Source organism: Neophocaena asiaeorientalis, unplaced genomic scaffold (assembly GCF_003031525.2).
Source record: "Neophocaena asiaeorientalis asiaeorientalis breed wild unplaced genomic scaffold, Neophocaena_asiaeorientalis_V1.1 scaffold123, whole genome shotgun sequence".
NCBI lineage: Eukaryota > Metazoa > Chordata > Mammalia > Artiodactyla > Phocoenidae > Neophocaena > Neophocaena asiaeorientalis.
In genome coordinates, this window is record NW_020173666.1 from 3631766 (window position 1) to 3651876 (window position 20111).

At 41.7% G+C, this 20111-nt stretch overlaps 1 protein-coding gene across 1 annotated transcript in view; it reads left to right on the forward strand.

The window, feature by feature from the left end:
* Positions 1-144: 144 nt before the first annotated feature.
* SAMD5 (sterile alpha motif domain containing 5) overlaps positions 145-20111 on the forward strand; it is a 52388-nt gene continuing 32421 nt past the window's right edge. Inside the window, exon 1 of the mRNA XM_024747976.1 lies at positions 145-686. Coding sequence (XP_024603744.1) covers positions 222-686 — 465 coding nt within the window. The 5' untranslated portion in view covers positions 145-221. The remainder of the gene's footprint in view (positions 687-20111) is intronic.

The following is a 20111-nucleotide window of genomic DNA, read 5'->3' on the forward strand; positions in this document are numbered from 1 at the left end:
CCAGGCTGCTTGGGGAATTCACTTTGCCGCTTTTCCGCTTCTCCCTCTTCAGGCTTCTGATGGCTTTCTATCTCCGGTCCTATCCTTTTCTTTAAAAGGAAAACTTCACTGAGATTTTTTCTTTCCCTTTGGAGGAGAGGATTAAAAGTTCTCAGAACTGGTGCCGCCCGTGCCGCTCGGGCGCTGGGACGCCGTTTGCCGGCGGGGGTTCCAGTCCCACCATGTGCACCAACATAGTTTACGAGTGGCTGAAAGCGCTGCAGCTCCAGCAGTACGCGGAGTCCTTCGTGGATAACGGCTACGATGACCTGGAGGTGTGCAAGCAGATCGGGGACCCGGACCTGGACGCCATCGGGGTGCTGGCGCCCGCGCACCGGCGTCGCATCCTGGAGGCCGTGCGCCGGCTGCGGGAGCAGGACGCCGCCGCCGCCGGCCTCTACTTCACGCTGGAGCCGCAGCCGCCGCCCGCGCCACCCGGGCCGCCTGCGGTCGCCGTCCCCACTCGCCGCCGGGGGGAGCCTTGCGGCGGCCAGGCCCAGGGTCCCCGCGGGGACCCCCGCAGCCTGACGACCGCCCCTCGCGGCAGGGAGCTGGTGAGCTACCCGAAACTGAAGCTGAAGATCATGATCAGGGATAAGCTCGTCCGCGACGGCATCCACCTGAGCAAGCCCCCGTACTCCCGCAAGGTAAGGAGGCGGCGTGGGCGCGCGGCGGGAGGGACGCGGCCCGGCCGCTCCTGCCCAGGCTTGGCAGCCCGCTTTTGCCAGGAAACGACGGGAGACGAGGAGGCTCTGGGTATTTGGTATTCTCTTCTGGGTTCTTTCTGTGTTCGCTTTTTATTCCTTGCTTCCCGGTGCCACCAACGGTTGATAAGACAGGATCCCTCACCCAGGTGTTACTTCTAAACTGGGACCAAGTGTCCGCGTAGTCTCGGTCAGGAACTGGGTGCGCGGTGCTTCTCCAGGAGCACAGGACAGTCATGATATCCTCCGTGGGAGTGTTTGGGTCTGAAGGTACCAGAAGACTGGTTAAAACCCACATTGTTCTCGACCTTTCTTTTTCTCACCTTTCTGAGAAGCTCCCAAGGGAAATTGGCCGACCCTTTCCTTCAAAGAGTGAGAAATGATGCCCTGTTGCTCTCAATTCCATAGTCAAATCCCAGCTGCAGATTTGAAAAGTGAACGATTGACATGAGCAGTCTAGGGGAAAAGTTAACAAAACACAAGTCAGTCCGCTTGGGATAAGTTCCTTCAGCTTAAGTATAGGGAGGTAATGGGTGCTAAGGACATTGGTGGTAATGGGGTCACTGAGGGCGTGCTGCTGTGCTGGGTCACCGGTTTGGTTGATTGTTAATCCAGATGAGATGAAGCAGGTACAGCTGTGACTTCTAGAAAGCCTGAGTGGATTCTCATGTAGGAAAGGAGAGCACAGCACAAGGAAGTGAGATTTTCCGTCACCAGTGAGGACTTCCCTGGGGAGAAGCTGGGAACGTATGGCAGCTGATCTGTGAGGAAGGCTGAACTGTGGATTTGGGCCTTTAATAATTAACTACAGAAAGTCTTAATTTCTTACAAGAGCTCGGCCACCAGCTGAGTCTGTTCAGTTCAGGCTTCTGCAGCCATCCAGGTAGAGGGTCCTGACTTGAAAGGGAGAAGTAAACAGTATATGTAATCCTCAAGCTTGCCTGGAGTTGCCCAGGAAAAGGAGCACCTCAGCGGGAAAGTCAAGACATAGAGAGAAGCCCAGCGGTGAATGTGGCAAGGATGCTGTAGCTGGAGGGGCGTAGACAGCACCGCAGCAGAGACATGCGGGTAATCCGAATGTTGTGTGCTTGTCTAGGGCACTTGCGTTGCTTTATAGTCCTAAATTGCGGTCATAACGTCTGGATTTAAGGAAGTTCAAGAGAAAACTTTGTAAAAAGTAGATAAAAATATCTAGGGTAGATGAGAATATAAGGTTTAATATTATCCATAGGTTATCTTGTAAGACAGGCAACTGAGATAACCTGCTTAAGAGTATAAATTTGTTTTGTATGAGCTATATAAAGAGGGCAAGTCCGGAGGACAGTTTGCCTCAAGTTAAACACATGTCCCAGTTACCCACTCTGACTGTGTTTCTGCTGTGTGCCCCAAACAGGGCGATGAAGGGGAGAACACAGTTTTCCCAGGCAGGTAGAGGTGGAGATACGTGTATACAGTGACTCTGACATCAGTGTAAAATAAAGGCTCGTTCCTGGAGATGGCAGGTCAAAGGAGTTCAAGGCCAGTCAGACTTTCGTGATTACATCCTGGGAAGTGAGGCGGGCTTAGGCTGAGAGAGTGTGAGCTCCTGGGCACCTGGTGAGGGCAGAGGTCAAGTCCTGGCCAGAAAGGGATGCCGGGTACAAGTTCATATCACTAGGGCTTGCTGCTTCTTCAGAAGAGCTGAGTACGGGGCTGGGTGGGTAGAGGAGAGTGTGGGCTGCGGGTGGGGATGATGTAACACATTTTGATTCTGATGCTTAAAAAGGCCTCGATATCAAAGTCAGAAGCTGAAAAGGATAAGTGGAAGAGGGTTCTAAGGACATGAATGTCTGGGCATTGGCTTTGGACTGCGCATTCCTGCCTAGATCAGTGTGTGAGATGGTAGTAGTGCATTTGAGTAAGTGCATTTTATCGAAGAAAATTTCGACTTACATTGTAGTACTGTTTACTTTTGTAAATAATACTTTCTGTCAACTTCTATATAAATCCCATAACAATAACGTTTGATAGTAAAAATATACCCTCATTCACTTTCTACACATATGTAATTTCTCAAAGTGATGAAGAATAAAATGGGGCCAGAAGTGTTTGTGTACCTCCCTTCATCGATGTTCCAAGTGGGGACCAAAAAAATGGAGCTGACGAATTTAAGTGTAAAAAAAATTCTGTCACTTCATGCATTTGTTACAAGAAAAGCACACACTGAAATAGAAACTAAAATACAAGTAATGTACCCCAAACTGAGCATGCACATGTATAGTGCCAGATCATGTTGGTTTTTCTGAATCTGTTGCCTACGTATGCATTGCTTCTTAAATTTTGGATTTTAAATGCTCTAAGAAGTTGTTTTCTGCAACAGTGTTAGGACTCTTTTTTTAAAATTAATTAATTAATTTATTTATTTTTGGCTGCACTGGGTCTTTGTTGCTGCACACGGGCTTTCTCTAGCTGCAGCGAGCAGGGGCTACTCTTCGTTGTGGTGCGCGGGCTTCTTATTGCGGTGGCTTCTCTTGTTGCGGAGCCCAGGCTCTAGGCACGCGGGCTTCAGTAGTTGTGCCTCACGGGCTCTAGAGCACAGGCTCAATCGTTGTGGCTCACAAGTAGCTGTGGGCTTAGTTGCTCTGCGGCATGTGGGATCTTCCCGGACCACGGCTTGAACCCGTGTCCCCTGCATTAGCAGGCGGATTCTTAACCACTGCGCCACCAGGGAAGCCCAGGACTCTTCTTTAAAGTGTGGTCCACTTTTTAATTTCTCCAGATTCCTTGGCTCTGTCATGATCAGAACACAGTGTTCGTTCTGTGCATTTGGAACTCTGCTTGTTAGAGAGGCCTCACGTCTCCTTTATAGTCTTTGCATGGCTGATCCTTGTAATTTTTTTGTACTTTGGTGAGAATATTAGATGGTTTGAAAGTGGATTTTACGTAGGGTGATCAAGGCAGGAATAGTGAATCTTTACAGAGGAAAGTAAGTTGAGGAATTTTCCCAGGAATTGCTTGAAAGGACTGCAGGATTGTGGTATTTGCCCCAATAACAGTTAATGTTACCAGGAACTGTGCTGCAGTGCTGTGTTCATTGTCTTATCAACAGTTGCCACTTTCCTCTTTTAGGTGAGTTAAAATGTAAGAAAAGTAAGTTTCCCTTTGTACCAAGGCAATCCAGCTTTGGAGAACCAAGAGCTTGGAAAGAGCGCTGCTTGAAATCTAAAAACATTGGATGAATCCCTCTTCTGCTCTGTCCTTGGCTTCTCCGACTGCTGTGATTTCTACCTTAATGAAGTGGGGGTATGTTTTCACAGAGTAAGGATTAGGAAAAGCTTTGTGTACATGTTCTCGATACTTTATCAAGCTTCTCTATGGTGAGGCTCTGCCAGGTTCCAGGTTACTGTGATTGGCAGGATGCAGAAGTCCTGCCTTCAAGGAACTTGGGATGTAGCGGGGAAGACATAAAATGGGATGAACAACAATGATAAAGTATAGTGATTGCTTCCAACCTAGTTTGCGGGGAGGGGGGATCATGGCAGACTTTCTAGAACTGGCCTTTGGTCTGAGAACTGAAGGATGGAGGGTTTAGCCTGAAGGAGAGGAGGGTCCTAAGGGAACAAGTGTTCTAGGTATAGAGAACAGTGTGTGCAAAGGGCCAGAAAGGGAAGAAGTGCAGCAGGGCACTGGGAATTTAAAGGAATTAAGTCTGGCTGGAGCACGGAATGCTTGGAAGAAGTGGCAAGAGATGGCGAGACAGGCAGGGGCTGGTCCTGGATGGCCTTGGAGTAATATGTAGGCGCTGGAGTGTATCTCGAGAGGGGAGCTATTGATGGATCCTGACCAGAGATAGAGGAAATCATTAGGACGAGGTTGCAGTGTCAGGAGAGATTTGCCGGCAGCCTGGACTGCGTGGCGACAGGCTGGGAGGCGCCATGGAGGTAACTGAGGGGTAGAATTGCCAGAACTGGATGATTGTTTGGATGACAGGGATGAGGGGAGAGAGGTTAGGATGACGTGTAGATTTCTGATTTAGGATTGCAATGCCCTTTCCTGAGCAGGAGACCCAGGAGAAGAGCAAGTTTGGAAACAGAGATGTTGCCTTCAGGTTTAAATATACTGATGCCGGAGGCATATTTGAACATATTTGTCTCGTTGGCAGTTGGAAATACAGTTGTGGAGCAGAGGATGCTGGGACAAAAGATACAGATTTGGGGGTAGTCTGCGCATTGAAGCCACAAATACGAGTGATCTGTAGAGGGAGAAGGGAGAAGGGACCAGGACAGAACCTTGGGGAACACCAGGATTTGGGAGATGGGCAGAGGACGAAGAACCTTCGAGGGAGGCAGACAGGGTGAGTCAGTGGAAGCAGTGATGCTTCAAGGAGGAGGGACTGGTCAGGAGGTCAGAGACCGGTCAAGCAGGACAAGAACTGAATGTATCCATGCCATGGGAAGTAGCAGCCATGCCAGTGGGGACTTCTGAAATAGCAGGTTCAAGTGATGGACCAATGAGAGGACGTGGAAACAGGGAGCATAGACAACTTTTTTTTTAAGATTTAATTTTTTTTAAAGAGCAGTTTCAGGTTTGCAGAAAAATTGAGAGGATGGTCCAGAGAGTTCCTATATACCCCTGTCCCACACATGCACAGTGTTCCTCGCTCCCACCAGAAGTGGGACATTTGTTACAATTGGTGAACCTACCTTGATACATTATAATCACCTAAAGTTCATAGCTTACATTAGGGGGTCTCTCTTGGTGGTGTGCATTCTTGACTTTGAACAAATCTATAATGAATGACATGTAGCCATCATTATGGTATCGTGCAGAGTATATTCATTGCCCTAAAAATCCTCTGTGCTCTCCCCATTCATTCTTCTTTTCCCCCAACTCCTGGCAAGCAATGATTTTTTGCTCTCTCCACAGTATTGCCTTTTCTAGAACGTCACATATTTGGAAAGGCTACATAGTATATAACCTTTTCAGATTGGTTTCTTTCACTTGGTGATAGGCATCTATGATTCCCTTGTGTCTTTTCATGGCTTGATAGCTCATTTGTTTTTAGTGCTGAGTAATAGTCCATTGTCTGGATGTGCTATAGGCAACTTTTTAATGAAGTCAGACTGAGAAGATAGAATTAAAGCTATAGCTGGAGGAAGAAGGGAGAATTTGAGTCAAGGGAAGAGTTTTGTGAATTTGTATTTTTTAAGGATGAGAGAAGCTACAGCATGTCTAAGTGTTGGTGGGAGGCAGCCAGAGAGAGGGAGCAGGTGAAGATGTGGGAGAAAGGAGACCACCCAAGAGATCAAGGAGGTGGGAGGGAATTGTGTCCAGAGCACTGGAAAAAAAAGGGGGACACACTTCCAGTGTGCGGGGGGGATGCCTTCTCCATGACAGAGGGGCGGAGAGGAAGGGTGGATGAGGAGACTGGGAACTTTGTGGGGATGGTGTTGAAGAGCCCTCATTTCTCTGTCTGCTCACATGATACCAGTGAGGGGGGAGGTGGAGAGATTAGAGGTTTACGGAGCGTATTGCGTTAATATACAAATACTAGGTATTATGCATCTGGTGTTTATAGCTATGCCTAAATGTAAACGTTATACAATAATGCTTGTAGGATATATATAGCTATACGTGAATAGAAAGTACTCTCACCATTCCTATGTTTGCGCTGCAGGTTACAAGCTATGTGTGATGTTGTATTGCGTCCTGTAAGTTTGGCAGTGCTTGTGCATGGGGGTTGTGGTAGATGTGGATTTTATGGGACTGTAGAAATATCCTGTTTTCTAGCAGACTTGGAAAAGCGGAAGGCAGGCTCTAGGGTAGATGGTGGATGGGGAAGGTGTATAGACTTCTTCACTGAAAAATATCTCCTTGCCACACACTACCAAGTAGAGCTGAGTTAATATAATGTTATTTTAAAAATGCTGTAGGAGTGTTAAGCTTCATTCACGCCTCAGTGTGAATTTAATTACCGTAAGTAATAAGACTTTCATGGTAACAGGGTTATTCATGGATTTTGGGGAGAGATGGCTTGGGATGGAGGTGTTTGGAGAGACAGGTGGCATGAGGGCTTCTGTTTTTTGGGGCTGAAGGATATAGAAAGAATATTTAGAAAGGAAAGAGAGGTTGGCAGAGAACATGCTTACGTCCTTTGGAGCTGTGCCTTGGGTCCTGGCAGAAGCTGAAATGACAGTAAATATTCCTTCTCCCAAGAATGCCTCTGGCTTCATGGTGCTAATATCATTGTTTATTTTCAGTCTGTTGTTTAACTGATTCATGTAGTACCATGGGAGACATGACAACCTCTACAAACTTATTTTAGAAAATGACTCTTATAACCAAGTTTGTGGATATTAGCAGGCATTGAGCAAACAACATTTGCCAGAGGGGTAGCCTGGCTCCTGCCACCCCGTACCTGTCCTTGCCTGGACATTTCAGCCGCCATCATAGTGGTCATGTCTTGGCTGTGTACAGAAAAGCCTGTTGGCCCAGGTTTTACTCCTGAGAATAGGGGGATTTGGTAATTAATCAGCAGTAAATTTTTAGTACCAGTGATACGCAGTCATTTCTGCAGGCCTGAGGATACAATAGTGAAAATTATTTGTAAAAACTTCAAAAATTAGATTTTCAAAGTTCGGTTGGAATGTTCAGAACTGTCACCTGGTAGTGAGAGATTGACATATATACTATTGATATTGTGTATAAAATAGATAACTAATGAGAACCTACTGTATAGCACAGGGACCTCTACTCAGTGCTCTGTGGTGATCTAAATGGGAAGGAAATCCAAAAAAGAGGGGATATATATATATATATATATATATATACACACATATATAAAAAATATATATATATATTTATATATATATACACGTATAGCTGACCCACTTTGCTGTACAGTAGAAACTAACACAACATTGTAAAGCAAATATACTGCAATGAAAATTTTTTTTAAAAAGGAAGATAAAGGGCTTCCCTGGTGGCGCAGTGGTTGAGAGTCCGCCTGCCAATGCCAATGCAGGGGACGCGGGTTCGTGCTCCGGTCCGGGAAGATCCCACATGCCGCAGAGCGGCTGGGCCCGTGAGCCATGGCCGCTGAGCCTGCGCGTCTGGAGCCTGTGCTCCGCGACAGGAGAGGCCACAGCAGTGAGAGGCCCGTGTACCGCAAAAAAAAAAAAAGGAAGATAAAAAAGGAGCAAAAAAAAGAGAGAGGTTAAGCAGCCTGCCCAAGGTCATACAACTTGCCCAAGGTCACACTCTTAACTACTGCCTCTGTGGATGGGAAGAAAAATATAGCTATTCCTTCTTGGTACGTATTATTATTTTCATATTTTTATTAAAATTAAAAAGGTCAAAAAAAAAGCAAGCTCTTTTCTCTGCAGTGGCATCTCCAGTCTTAAAGAGGCCTCAGTTGTGCTTCTTCTTCCTTCCTCACTGTTCAATGAGGAAAAGATGCTCAGGGCAGGGTTAGCAGTGCTAAGGGTGGCCTCATGCACCTTGGCTGCTCTTAGGTAGTTGTCTAACGCATGCCATGAAAAATAAGAAAGAAATTTTGATAAAAAAGCACATTTTTTCAGATTATGTAAGTAATTAGATTCCAGTTCACTAGAAATATGTTCTGAAATGAATTTTCTTGAAGTAAGGTAAGTCAGATGACACAGACTCAACCAACGCTGGTGCTTGAAATTAACAAGGGATATCCTAAGGTATTTGGAAGAACATTGCCCATGGTGAGGGAAAGTACACCCAGGACCGTGATCAGTATAACTTTTCAAGGTTATAGTCTGTGTAGAGCTAGAAACAGCATCGAGTCCTTAGCTATAGCTAAGGCTTATTATACTATTGCTAACACTTGAGTTAAAAAGTTTTTAACAGTTATTTTCTAAGTTTTATGAAAAATGCTATTTCAGATCAACAGCTGATTTGGACTTGAGGACGCCTAGGAGAAGTAGGAAGGGAATCCTTGTTTTCAGTCAATATAAAAAGTATTAAGGGCAAATAATTGTGGATCATGCCAAAAGACATTAAGCATACAATCCATCTTACATAGAGACTAAGTGACATCTAATAGTTTAAAGAGATTTCATTACTGCTTCTAATTGAAATAAATGGTCTGATGAGCTCTTAAAACCTTACTGTTATGTTTCCATAAAGTTATAAATACAAACAAAATAAGACCTACTTCATTTGGAACATGTCCGAAAGATGAGGAAAACAATCAGCATGTATTCTTTACCAAAATCCGAATTTTAAGATATTTTCCCTAGAGCATACCATAATTTTATAATAAGACTAGAAGTGTACCTGTTGTATTTGACACCCATGTTTTTTTAACACCCTACCTCTATTTGACAAAGCTATTTTAAGTAAAAGTCATGGAATAATACACAGCAATTATTTTCTTGATTTCTTCTGTAGTTTTAAACAGTTAAAATAAGGAATATATTTCAGTTTTAAAGAATTCAAATTTAATAAAAACATTTCATCTATAAAATAGAATTTGCACTTAACCAAACTAACATATTGCACCATGCAGTTTGTACTCTGTTTCACTGTATTGAGTTTTCAACACATATAAAAACTCTTAAGTGGTCATAATAATAATGGAATTGAACTAACTCAAGTTTCACGTTTTTCTGTTTTGTTTTTACAAATCACGAAGCTATCATTGTTTATTTTCAATCTACAGTTTAACTTATTCATGTAGTACCGTGGGAGAGACATGACAACTTTTACAAACTTATTTTATTTGTTTATTTTTAAGTGTTTTTAAAAAATTAATTAATTTACTTTTGGCTATGTTAGGTCTTCGTTGCTGCACCCGGGCTTTCTTTAGTTGCAGCGAGCAGTGGCTACTGCTCGTTGTGGTGTACCGGCTTCTCCTTGCGGTGGCTTCTCTTGTTGCGGAGCACGGGCTCTAGGCGCATGGGCTTCAGTAGTTGTGGCGCACAGGCTTAGTTGCTCCACGGCATGTGGGATCTTCCTGGACCAGGGATTGAACCCGTGTCCCCTGCATTGGCAGGCGGATTCTTAACCACTGCACCACCAGGGAAGTCCTACAAACTTATTTTAGAAAGGACTCTTACAACAAAATTCGTGGGTTGGTGCCAACCATATAACCAGGAGTTCTGTGAATTAACTCCCAGGTAGGACACAATGCCTATAAAAGGACAGGTAATAAAAGATGCTAATTTGGGCTTCCCTGGTGGCGCAGTGGTTGAGAGTCCACTTGCCGATGGAGGGGACACGGGTTCATGCCCTGGTCTGGGAGGATCCCACATGTCGCGAAGCGGCTGGGCCCGTGAACCATGGCCGCTGAGCCTGCGCGTCCGGAGCCTGTGCTCCGCAACAGGAGAGGCCACAACAGTGAGAGGCCCGCTAATTTGAAGATGCTAATTTGAAGCGAATGTAAATGCCATTGAAACTCGACAGTAACTGTGACAGCTAGAAGTTAGGCCAACAAAAGGTTTTTTTCAGGGAGAAGTGTTTTATCACTGACATTGTTTAGAGTTTCTATAGGTCTTGTTCATAATTTAAAATTTCATTTTGTTTTAAGGGCCCCTTCTTTGCCTGCCCTTTCTCTCTGCCCTGTCCTTGGAAGACATAAGGAAATGTGATCTTTTTAGTTTAAGAAACGTTATTTCTTCTGTAAAATAATGCCAGTATTTATCTCAAAAGGTTGTAGTGTGAATTAAATGGGATAATATTTATGAGGTTGTTTTGTAAATTCTAAAAGAACTTCACAAATTTGAAGGGTTCTTACTGATAGTGAATAAATCATTGTTTCTAATACAATTTTGAAAATATTTCTGATTGAAAAGTAAATAGACTGAATTGAGAAAATTTGGAGAACACTGAAGCAGACTGAGAAGAAATTTAAAATGGTCTGTTTTACAGTTTTTAACACTACAGTGTATTTCTTTAAAAATCACCTATGAATTAGAATTTCTGTCTTGTACACATGCATAAATCTGGTATTGGATAAGAGTAAGGATAAGGCTAGTCCTATGTTGGCAGATATCATTTGAAAAATGATTTTAATGCTAAGACATATTCCATCTTAGTTTAGCACCATAATTAATTTAACCATTTTCTTATTGGGTTGAAACCTCACCCATGTTATTATTGATTATTTACATTTCTTCATAATTTGAAAATGTCATGTTTGAGAAATAATATTTCATCATTCTTTGAATGACATTTCTTAGATTATTGATTTACATAATTTCATGTTTGTGGCTTTTATAATTATGTATTGATTATTCACTGTACTTGCCTGTTTTTTCTGTTGGTCTTAGACCACTTCCAGTTGCTTGGCAAGAGCTCTTTATATATTAAGGAAAATAATCATTGTTGCATAGAGGTTGCAGAGATTTTTCAGAGTGTGGTTTACCTTAGATTTTAATGATTTATTTTTGGATGTCGAAAAATTTTAAACTCCTATGTATTCCACCTTATCAATAATTTTAGTTGTTTCTTCCAGACTGGAGGAATATAGAGGGTACAGACTTGGATAGAATTGAAGTTACATTCTTTTTTACCATTTACTTGGACAAATTATTTAATCTTTCTAAAACTCAGTTGTCTCATCTATAAATGGGTATAATATTACCTACTTCTTAAGGGTGTTGAATCAGAGAGACAGTATATGAAAAGTGCCTCAAAGAATAACTGACAGTAATCAAAACATCTGGCTAATCTTTGTTGTATAATACAAAATCTTGTGATTATAAAGTTATTTTCAATATGAAGACCTATATTAAATTATTAGTTCATGTCCTTATGATTCTGTTGAGGCTAAATGTTCTTTCCATAATTTCAGAAAGCTGTTTAAATAACAATAACGTACATAATTTGTTTGTTATAATAATTGAAAATATTTTACTCAATTTACCATTTGCCTTTTAGGTTTTCCTTTCTCTTTTTTTAAATTAATTTTTAATTGGAGAATGGTTGCTTTACACTGCTGTGTTAGCCTCCACTGCACAACAAAATGAATCAGCCATGCACATACAGATATCCCCTCCCTTTTGGACTTCCCTTCCATTTATGTTACCACAGTGCATTAGGTAGAGTTCCCTGTGCTATACAGTATGTTCCCATCAGCTCTCTATTTTATACATAGTACCAATAATGTATATGTGTCTATCCTAGTCTCCCAATTCCTCCCACCGCATCCCTTTCCCCCTTGGTATCCATACATTTGTTCTCTATGTCTGTGTCTCTATTTCTGCTTGCAAATAAGATCATCTATACCATTTTTCTAGATTCCACATATATGCTTTATTATATGATATTTGCTTTTCTCCTTCTGATTTACTTCACTGTGTATGACACTCTCTAGGTCCACCCATGTCTCTACAAATGACCCAATTTCATTCCTTTTTATGGCTGAGTAATACTCCACTGTATATATGTACCACATCTTTATGCATTCATCTGTCGATGGACACTTAGGTTGCTTCCATGTCCTGGCTATTGTAAATAGAGCTGCAATGAACATTGTGGTACATGACTCTTTCTGAAGTGTGGTTTTCTCTGGGTATATGCCCAGTAGTGGGATTGCTGGGTCATATGGTTTTTTAAGGAACCTCCACTCTGTTCTCCATAGTGGCTGTATCAATTTACATTCCTCCCACAGTGCAAGAGGGTTCCCTTTTCTCCACACGCTCTCCAGCATTTATTGTTTCTAGATTTTTTGAGGATGGCCATTCTGACTGGTATGAGGTGATGACCCATTGTAGTTTTGATTTGAATTTCTGTAATAATTAGTGATGTCGAGCATCGTTTCATGTGTTTGTTGGCCATCTGTATGTCTTCTTTGGAGAAATGTCTAAGTCTTCTGCCCATTTTTTGATCGGATTGTTTGTTTTTTATGTATTGCACTGTATGAGCTGTTTGTATATTTTGGAGATTAATCCTTTGTCAGTTGCTTTGTCTGCAGATATTTTCTCCCATTCTGAGGGCTGTCTTTTCATTTTGTTTATGGTTTCCTTTGCTATGCAAAAGCTTTTAAGTTTCATTAGATCCCATTTGTTTATTTTTATTTCCATTTCTCTAGGAGGTGGTCAAAAAGGATCTTGCTGTGATTAATGTCAAAGAGTGTTCTGCCTATGTTTTCCTCTAAGAGTTTTATAGTGTCTGGCCTTAACATTTAGGTCTTTAATCCATTTTGAGTTTATTTTTGTGTCTGGTGTTAGGGAGTGCTCTAATTTCATTCTTTTACATGTAGCTGCCCAGTTTTCCCAGCACCACTTATTGAAGGGACTGTCTTTTCTCCCTTGTATATTTTTGCCTCCTTTGTCATTGTTTAGGTGACCACAGGTGCGTGGTATCTCTGGGCTTTCTATCCTGTACCATTGACCTATATTTCTGGTTTTGTGCCAGTACTATACTGTCTTGATTACTGTTGCTTTGTAGTATAGTATGAAGTCAGGGAGCCTGGTTCCTCCAGCTCCGTTTTTCTTTCTCAAGATTGCTTTGGGGACTTCCCTGGTGGCACAGTGGTTAAGAATCCACCTGTCAATGCAGGGGACACAGGTTCGATCCCTGGTCCGAGAAGGTCCCACATGCCGTGGAGCAACTAAGCACGTGCACCACAACTACTGAGCTTGTGCTCTAGAGCCTGTGAGCCACAACTACTGAGCCCGCATGCCACAACTACTGAAGCCTGCACACCTAGAGCCTGTGCTGGGCAACAAGAGAAGGTACCACGATGAGAAGCCCACGCACTGCGACGAAGAGTAGCCCCCACTTGCCACAGCTGGAGAAAGCTGGTGCTCAGTAATGAAGACCCAACGCAGCCATAAACAAATAATTTAATTAAAAAATTTAAACAACCTAAACTCACACCTAAAGCAACTAGAGAAAGAAGAACAAACAAAACCCAAAGTTAGTAAAAGGAAAGAAATAATAAAGATCAGAGCAGAAATAAATGAAATAGAAACAAAGAAAACAATGGCAAAGATCAATAAAACTAAAAGCTCGTTCTTTGAGAAGATAAACAAAATTGATAAACCTTTAGCCAGACTCATCAAGAAAAAAGGGAGAGGGCTCAAATCAATCTAAAAAAAAAAAAAAAGATTGCTTTGGCTATTCGGGGTCTTTTGTGTTTCCACACAAATTGTAAAATTTTTTGTTCTAGTTCTGTGAAAAATGCCATTGGTTATTTGATAGGGATTGTATTGAACCTTTTTTTTTTAATGGAGAAGTGTAATCAATCTATTTTTGTGATTACTTTTATTCTTATAATAAATCCCTTCTTTAGTCCAGGATCAGTTAATATTTACCTACATCTCTAATTAATTTATTTGGTTTTAGGTTTACATTTAACTCTAATTCATCTGAAATTTATTTTGGGACATGATATAAGATGGAGTTCTGGGCTTCCCTGGTGGCGCAGTGGTTGAGAGCCCACCTGCCAATGCAGGGGACGCGGGTTCGTGCCCCGGTCAGGGAAGATCCCACATGCCGCGGAGCGGCTGGGCCCGTGAGCCATGGCTGCTGAGCCTGCGTGTCCAGAGCCTGTGCTCCGCAACGGGAGAGGCCACAACAGTGAGAGGCCCACGTACCGCAAAAAAAAAAAAAAAAGATGGAGTTCTAATGTTATATGTAATCATACACAGGTGATAATTTTATCACCTACTTTACAGGAATTACAGCTTTTATTTCTGTGTTCTGGTCCTACTGCATTGGCTAGAATTTATGTAGCATTGTTAAATAATAGTGATAATTAGATGTTCTTGTCTTATTCCAAATTTTAATGGACATGCTACAAGTATTTTGTTATTATTCTGCCATCGGCTCTCAGCTTAAGATACTCTTCATGAGGGAGATGCAAGAGGGAAGAGATATGGGAACATATGTATATGTATAACTGATTCACTTTGTTATAAAGCAGAAACTAACACACCATTGTAAAGCAATTATACCCCAATAAAGATGTTAAAAAAAAACAACCCCCCCCCAAAAAAAAGATACTCTTCATGATGTTGAAAAGCATCTTTGTTTTCCTAATTTTGTAGGCATTTTTATTGGGAATGGATATTTGATTCTATTAAATATCTTTGTAGCAACTTAAAAATAATCGAAAGTCTTTTTCTTCCTGGGCCTAATGTTGTGATGTATTGCATGAACAAATTTCCTAATATGAAACCACCCTTAAGTGTTCTCTTTTGAAGCCACCTGAGTGTGAGAGGAGGAATTTTGTGATCTTACTCCCAGATTATTGTGACATCCTTTTCCATTACATAGCTTTTCTTTCATGAACGATGTTTGACATTTACCTTCAGTTTGGTAACTACTATGGCAATTGTTGTCATGATGTTGTTACAGTTGACTTCCTGCCAGTAGCTTTTTGGAAGTTGCCGTCTCTGTCTAGACCAGCAAGAGAGGCAGCGACAGCAGTGAGATGTGGGGACCAGCCCCGCACCCTTCTTGCTCAAAAGACAACAGCCACATAGTCGTGGGTAACGATTGAATTTTCTGGTTTTGCAGACATTTTGTTTTTGAACCAGAGGGCAGAGACTCTGAGGGGGGTGAGGGGTTAACTTGAATCTTTATTGATTTTACTGTTTTTACAGCCGAAATGGGCTTTTTTTTCCCCCCTAAGTGTAGTTCGGGAAATTGCTCCCAGATTCTAGAATTATATTCTTTTCCTTCATCCTCCCACTCTCCCACTGCCCCCACCCCCTTGTACTCCCTCGTCAACTAGTCTGCTCCCTTCCTGCCCTCACCCTACCCAAGGCCTGTTGGTGGACAATACAGATGGGGGCTGCTTGCCAGATGCCATGTTAAACTGAAAACCCTTACAAAAGAAATTGAAGTGGCGTTCATTTTAATTTGAATGTTTGGCTTTGCATGGAAGCAATAGCCCAATTGTAACAAAGATGAAGTTGGAAAACTCTGTAAGAAATATTGTTATAACAAATCCTTGATTTACATTTAAACATGTGTTGACAGGTCAAAAAGAATTACTTTTTTAAAAGGTCGTTGAAGCAAGGATTAAAGCTGGGATACAGAATGGTATGTTTCTGGAAGAAATACCTACCTCAGGTGCTGAATTCAGCTCAGTGTGTAGAAATGGATGCACCCAACGCTTCCCAAGCTGGCCATCAGTCATGCAATAAATATATAGGCACTTTAAAGTAACCATATATCAATGCAGAATGGAACACTGCTGGATTAGGAGGTGCTCCTTTGGGAAACTCTTGATTGACAAAAGTAGTACTGCATTAAGTAGCAGCAATATTTTCATGGCCAGAAAGTCATGAAGCAGTAGATAATCTTTATGAAGAGGAAAATATTTTACATAAAAAACCGTTGAGCAATTCTTAGAACTTGCTAACTACAGGATCCAGTTAAGGTGAAAAATAGTTCTACCTAAATGTGAAAGAAAAAAACGATAATTCAGTGAATTGTTAATTGCATCCAAGTTCAGTGCTCTAGTCCCTGTCATTGATAAGGCATCTAAAGAAAAGAGGGAATTCGTTGCTATCTGGGATTGCACGAACCCCCTGTATCTCTGGTTTGCACAGGAGAAAAATTCAGGATATGTATATTGCATCCATTATAGATTAGAATGGAGCCAGAGGGTATGCAAAATAGTTTGCTCTTTTGAGACCTACTTCATTACGGAGAGGTGGTGGAGAGCTGGAGTTAGGTTGGTGACATTAACTTTGAGTTTTATTGTTGTGTCACTTTATTTTATTTATTTATTTATTTTGCGGTACATAGGCCTCTCACTGTTGTGGCCTCTCCCGCTGCGGAGCACAGGCTCCGGATGCGCAGGCTCAGCGGCCACGGCTCACGGGCCCAGCCGCTCCGCGGCATGTGGGATCTTCCCAGACCGGGGCACGAACCCGTGTCCCCTGCATCGGCAGGCGGACTCTCAACCACTGCACCACCAGGAAAGCCCTTTATTTATTTTAAAATATATTTATTTATTTTATCTATGTTTATTTTTGGCTGCACTGGGTCTTCATTGCGGTCCGTGGGCTTCTCATTGTGGTGGCTGGCTTTATCTTGTTGCGGAGCGTGGGCTCTAGGAGCGTGGGCTTCAGTTGTTGTGGCTCTCAGGCTCTAGAGCGCAGGCTCAGTAGTTGTGGCTCATGGGCTTAGTTGCTCCGCGGCATGTGGGATCTTCCCAGACCAGGGCTCGAACCTGTGCCCCCTGCATTGGCAGGCAGACTCTTAACCACTGCGCCACCAGGGAAGCCCCTTGCTGTATCATTTTAAATCAGAGTTTTCACCGGCACTTCTTGGCACAGCAGTTTGGGCCATATGTTTATCTCTGTTAATATGGTTCCTTGTATTGATATACTTACCTTGAAAATGGGGGTGAATTGAATCTTCTGATGGTTTATTAAAACATTGTGACAGTGACATGCTTGACCTGCTGAGGCATATTAGTCCTGCTCCCTGACAGGAAGCATGATCTTCTTTGTTATCCCCAAGATTGCTGTTTGGGGATGCATATGCTAAATTATATTAAGAGTGATTTGTAGGGCAATGGGGAGAGGGATGGTGTTCTTTTGAAAGCAGGCAAATTGAAAAAGCAAGAGCTTCCAAGAGTAGGGAACTCACCCTGTAGTCTGAACACCTTTCACTGTGCTTTGATTTCATTCACTGTGAAATTTAGACTTATTCTTGATTCAACCTTATATGAATTATTTATGGATATGTCTGATTTTCCTCTTCGCATCAGGGGAGGACTTCTTCCTCGAACCACCGCCCTTGTGCAGGATAATAGTGATAACAGTCTATATTATTTGCTAAGAGTGCTTTATCACATTATTTCATTCAATCCTCATCACAGGTCTCTGAGGAAGATGCTATTTTTGCTATCCTTGTTCTATAAGGAGAATTCCTTCATTCTTCCCACATGCATTACAAATACTGATTGGCAAAAGGAGACTGGAAAGAAAGTCGTATATAAATTAAATCACACCAGTTTGGCGACAAAAGTCCCTGTTAACCTTGAGCATCCACTGATGAAGTGAGTAGCCATCATTAACTATGTATGATTGTTACTGTGGCACATACACTGCAAAGCAAATATTGGTTTTCTTTGGTTCTGCTTTTCAGGAGTTTTTACTGAATTAATGTCTTTGCTAATAAACACATAACTTGTGATTTTAGTTTAAGATAAGTTCTGAAGATCGGGGCTTTTCTTCTTTTAGACAAAGTGGAGAATAGTATTGGAAGCAGGCATTTAATCAAATGATTCTTTTCTTTCTTGGAACACTTCTTGAAGTTAATTTGAGTTGCTTTCTTAGCCTCCAGCACAGTTTTTGAATATCCATAATAGCATATTTGGTGTTTGAGGTGGGATTTGGAAACAGTTGAAAGTCATTTTGGTAAACAAGTTAGTTAGTGGGGTAGTCCTATTTTAGTCCCAAATACCAAACAATCAAATAAAAAGTAAGACAAAACAGAAATGTGACTGTCACGAGACAAGTCTGATTTTCTTAGAACTGTGCATTTTTCAGGAGAAACGATTTATTAATATCTTGATCATGTACATAGCTCTACTGTTTTAATAAGCATTGTCTCCCAACAAAAATTATTATAAAAACATTTCTTACTTTAAAATATTTTTAAAAATTTAATTCTATTGGGTTATAGTTGATTTACAATGTTGTGTTCGTTTCGGGTGTACAGCAAAGTGTTTCAGTTATACATATAGGTATATATTCATTCTTTTTTAGATTTTTTTCTCATATGGGTTATCACAGAATATTGAGTAGAGGTCCCTGTGCTATACAGTAGCTCTTTGTTGTTTTTTCTTTTTTTTTTTTTCTGTACGCGGGCCTCTCACTGTGGTGGCCTCTCCCGTTGCGGAGCACAGGCTCCGGACGCGCAGGCTCAGCGGCCATGGCTCACAGGCCCAGCCGCTCCACGGCATGTGGGATCTTCCCGGACCGGGGCACGAACCCATGTCCCCTGCATCGGCAGGCGGACTCTCAACCACTGCGCCACCAGGGAAGCCCTACAGTATCTCTTTGTTGGTTATTTATCTTATATATAGTAGTGTGTGTATGTTCATCTCAAGCTCCTGATTTATCCCTGCCCCCTTTGGTAACTCTAAGTTTGTTTTTGATATCTGTAAGTCTGCTTCTGTTTTGTAAATAAGTTCATCTGTATCTTTTTTTTTTAATTAGATTCCACATATGAGTGATATCATATACTATTTGTCTTTCTCTGTTTGACTTCATTTAGTATGATAATCTCTAGGTCCATCCATGTTGCTACAAATGGCATTATTTCATTCCTTTTTATGGCTGATATTCCACTGTATATATGTGCCACATCTGTATTCATTCCTCTGTTGACGGACATTTAGGTTGCTTCCATGTCTTGGCTATTGTAAATAGTCCGAAAGGATACATGCACCCCCATGTTCATTGCAGCACTATTTACAAAAATTACTTTTAAAGATACCTTTTTGGGTCATATGTAAGTCTTGATTTGTTTGCTTCAAAAATCTATTTAATCATTTGTAATAAGTATCCCCTTTGCTTAGGTTCATGTGTTTTAATGGTCTTATTTTGCAATTGAAATTAAGAATAGATATTTGAAATTGAGTAGCAATTATAAATTTGGAGAAGCAGGCTGTCTTCTAGGCCTTAATTATAAAAGAGGGAATTAGCCTCTTCTGAAGAATTAGCTGACATATTATTCAATTCCTGTAAGACTCAGCCCATGTTACATCTGTGAACACTGTGTCTTAATGGGAATATTCCTAGGATACCTTCATATCATTTGAGTCTGAAAAAAGACTCACATACTGAATATGAGGCTTAATTTTGTTGGAAAGAAGGAAAGAAGTTTCAAAATAATGAGAAAGCCTTTGGTTATACTGTAAAGTCCTATAGGACCATTAACTTGTTTTAAATAATATTTAACTCTGGAGCTCTGCTTTCATTTACAGTGTAGAAAGCCACAGGAATACACTGGTCCCACATTAACCATGAGAAAAAGGTGGATAATGTACAGTGTTGTGCCTATTTTTGGTCCCATCAGAGACCTGAGTTCTAAAGGTAGTCAGATGATCTAAATTCCAAGGAGAGAAGGGACACATCATTGTTTTGTCTTTAGCAGGGCCCGAGAAGGAGGGTTAGCAGCCATCAAAGCAGATGTGAAGACAACAAGTAAAATTTTTGTGAATTTTTAAAAGCTAGTATGGGCTAACATGACAATTTTAAATTGTCAGGGACGCCAGATTCAAAGAGGACCTGTATCTATCAGTACTTACCACTTTTTACCATAGGCCTTCAACTGAATACTCATGAGAAAGAATGAGTGGGGCAGGAAACCAGAGGAAGCTTGTCAGTGGTGCAGGCATGTAGGTGATGACGACCTCTACCCCTTGGAGACAGGCGCAAA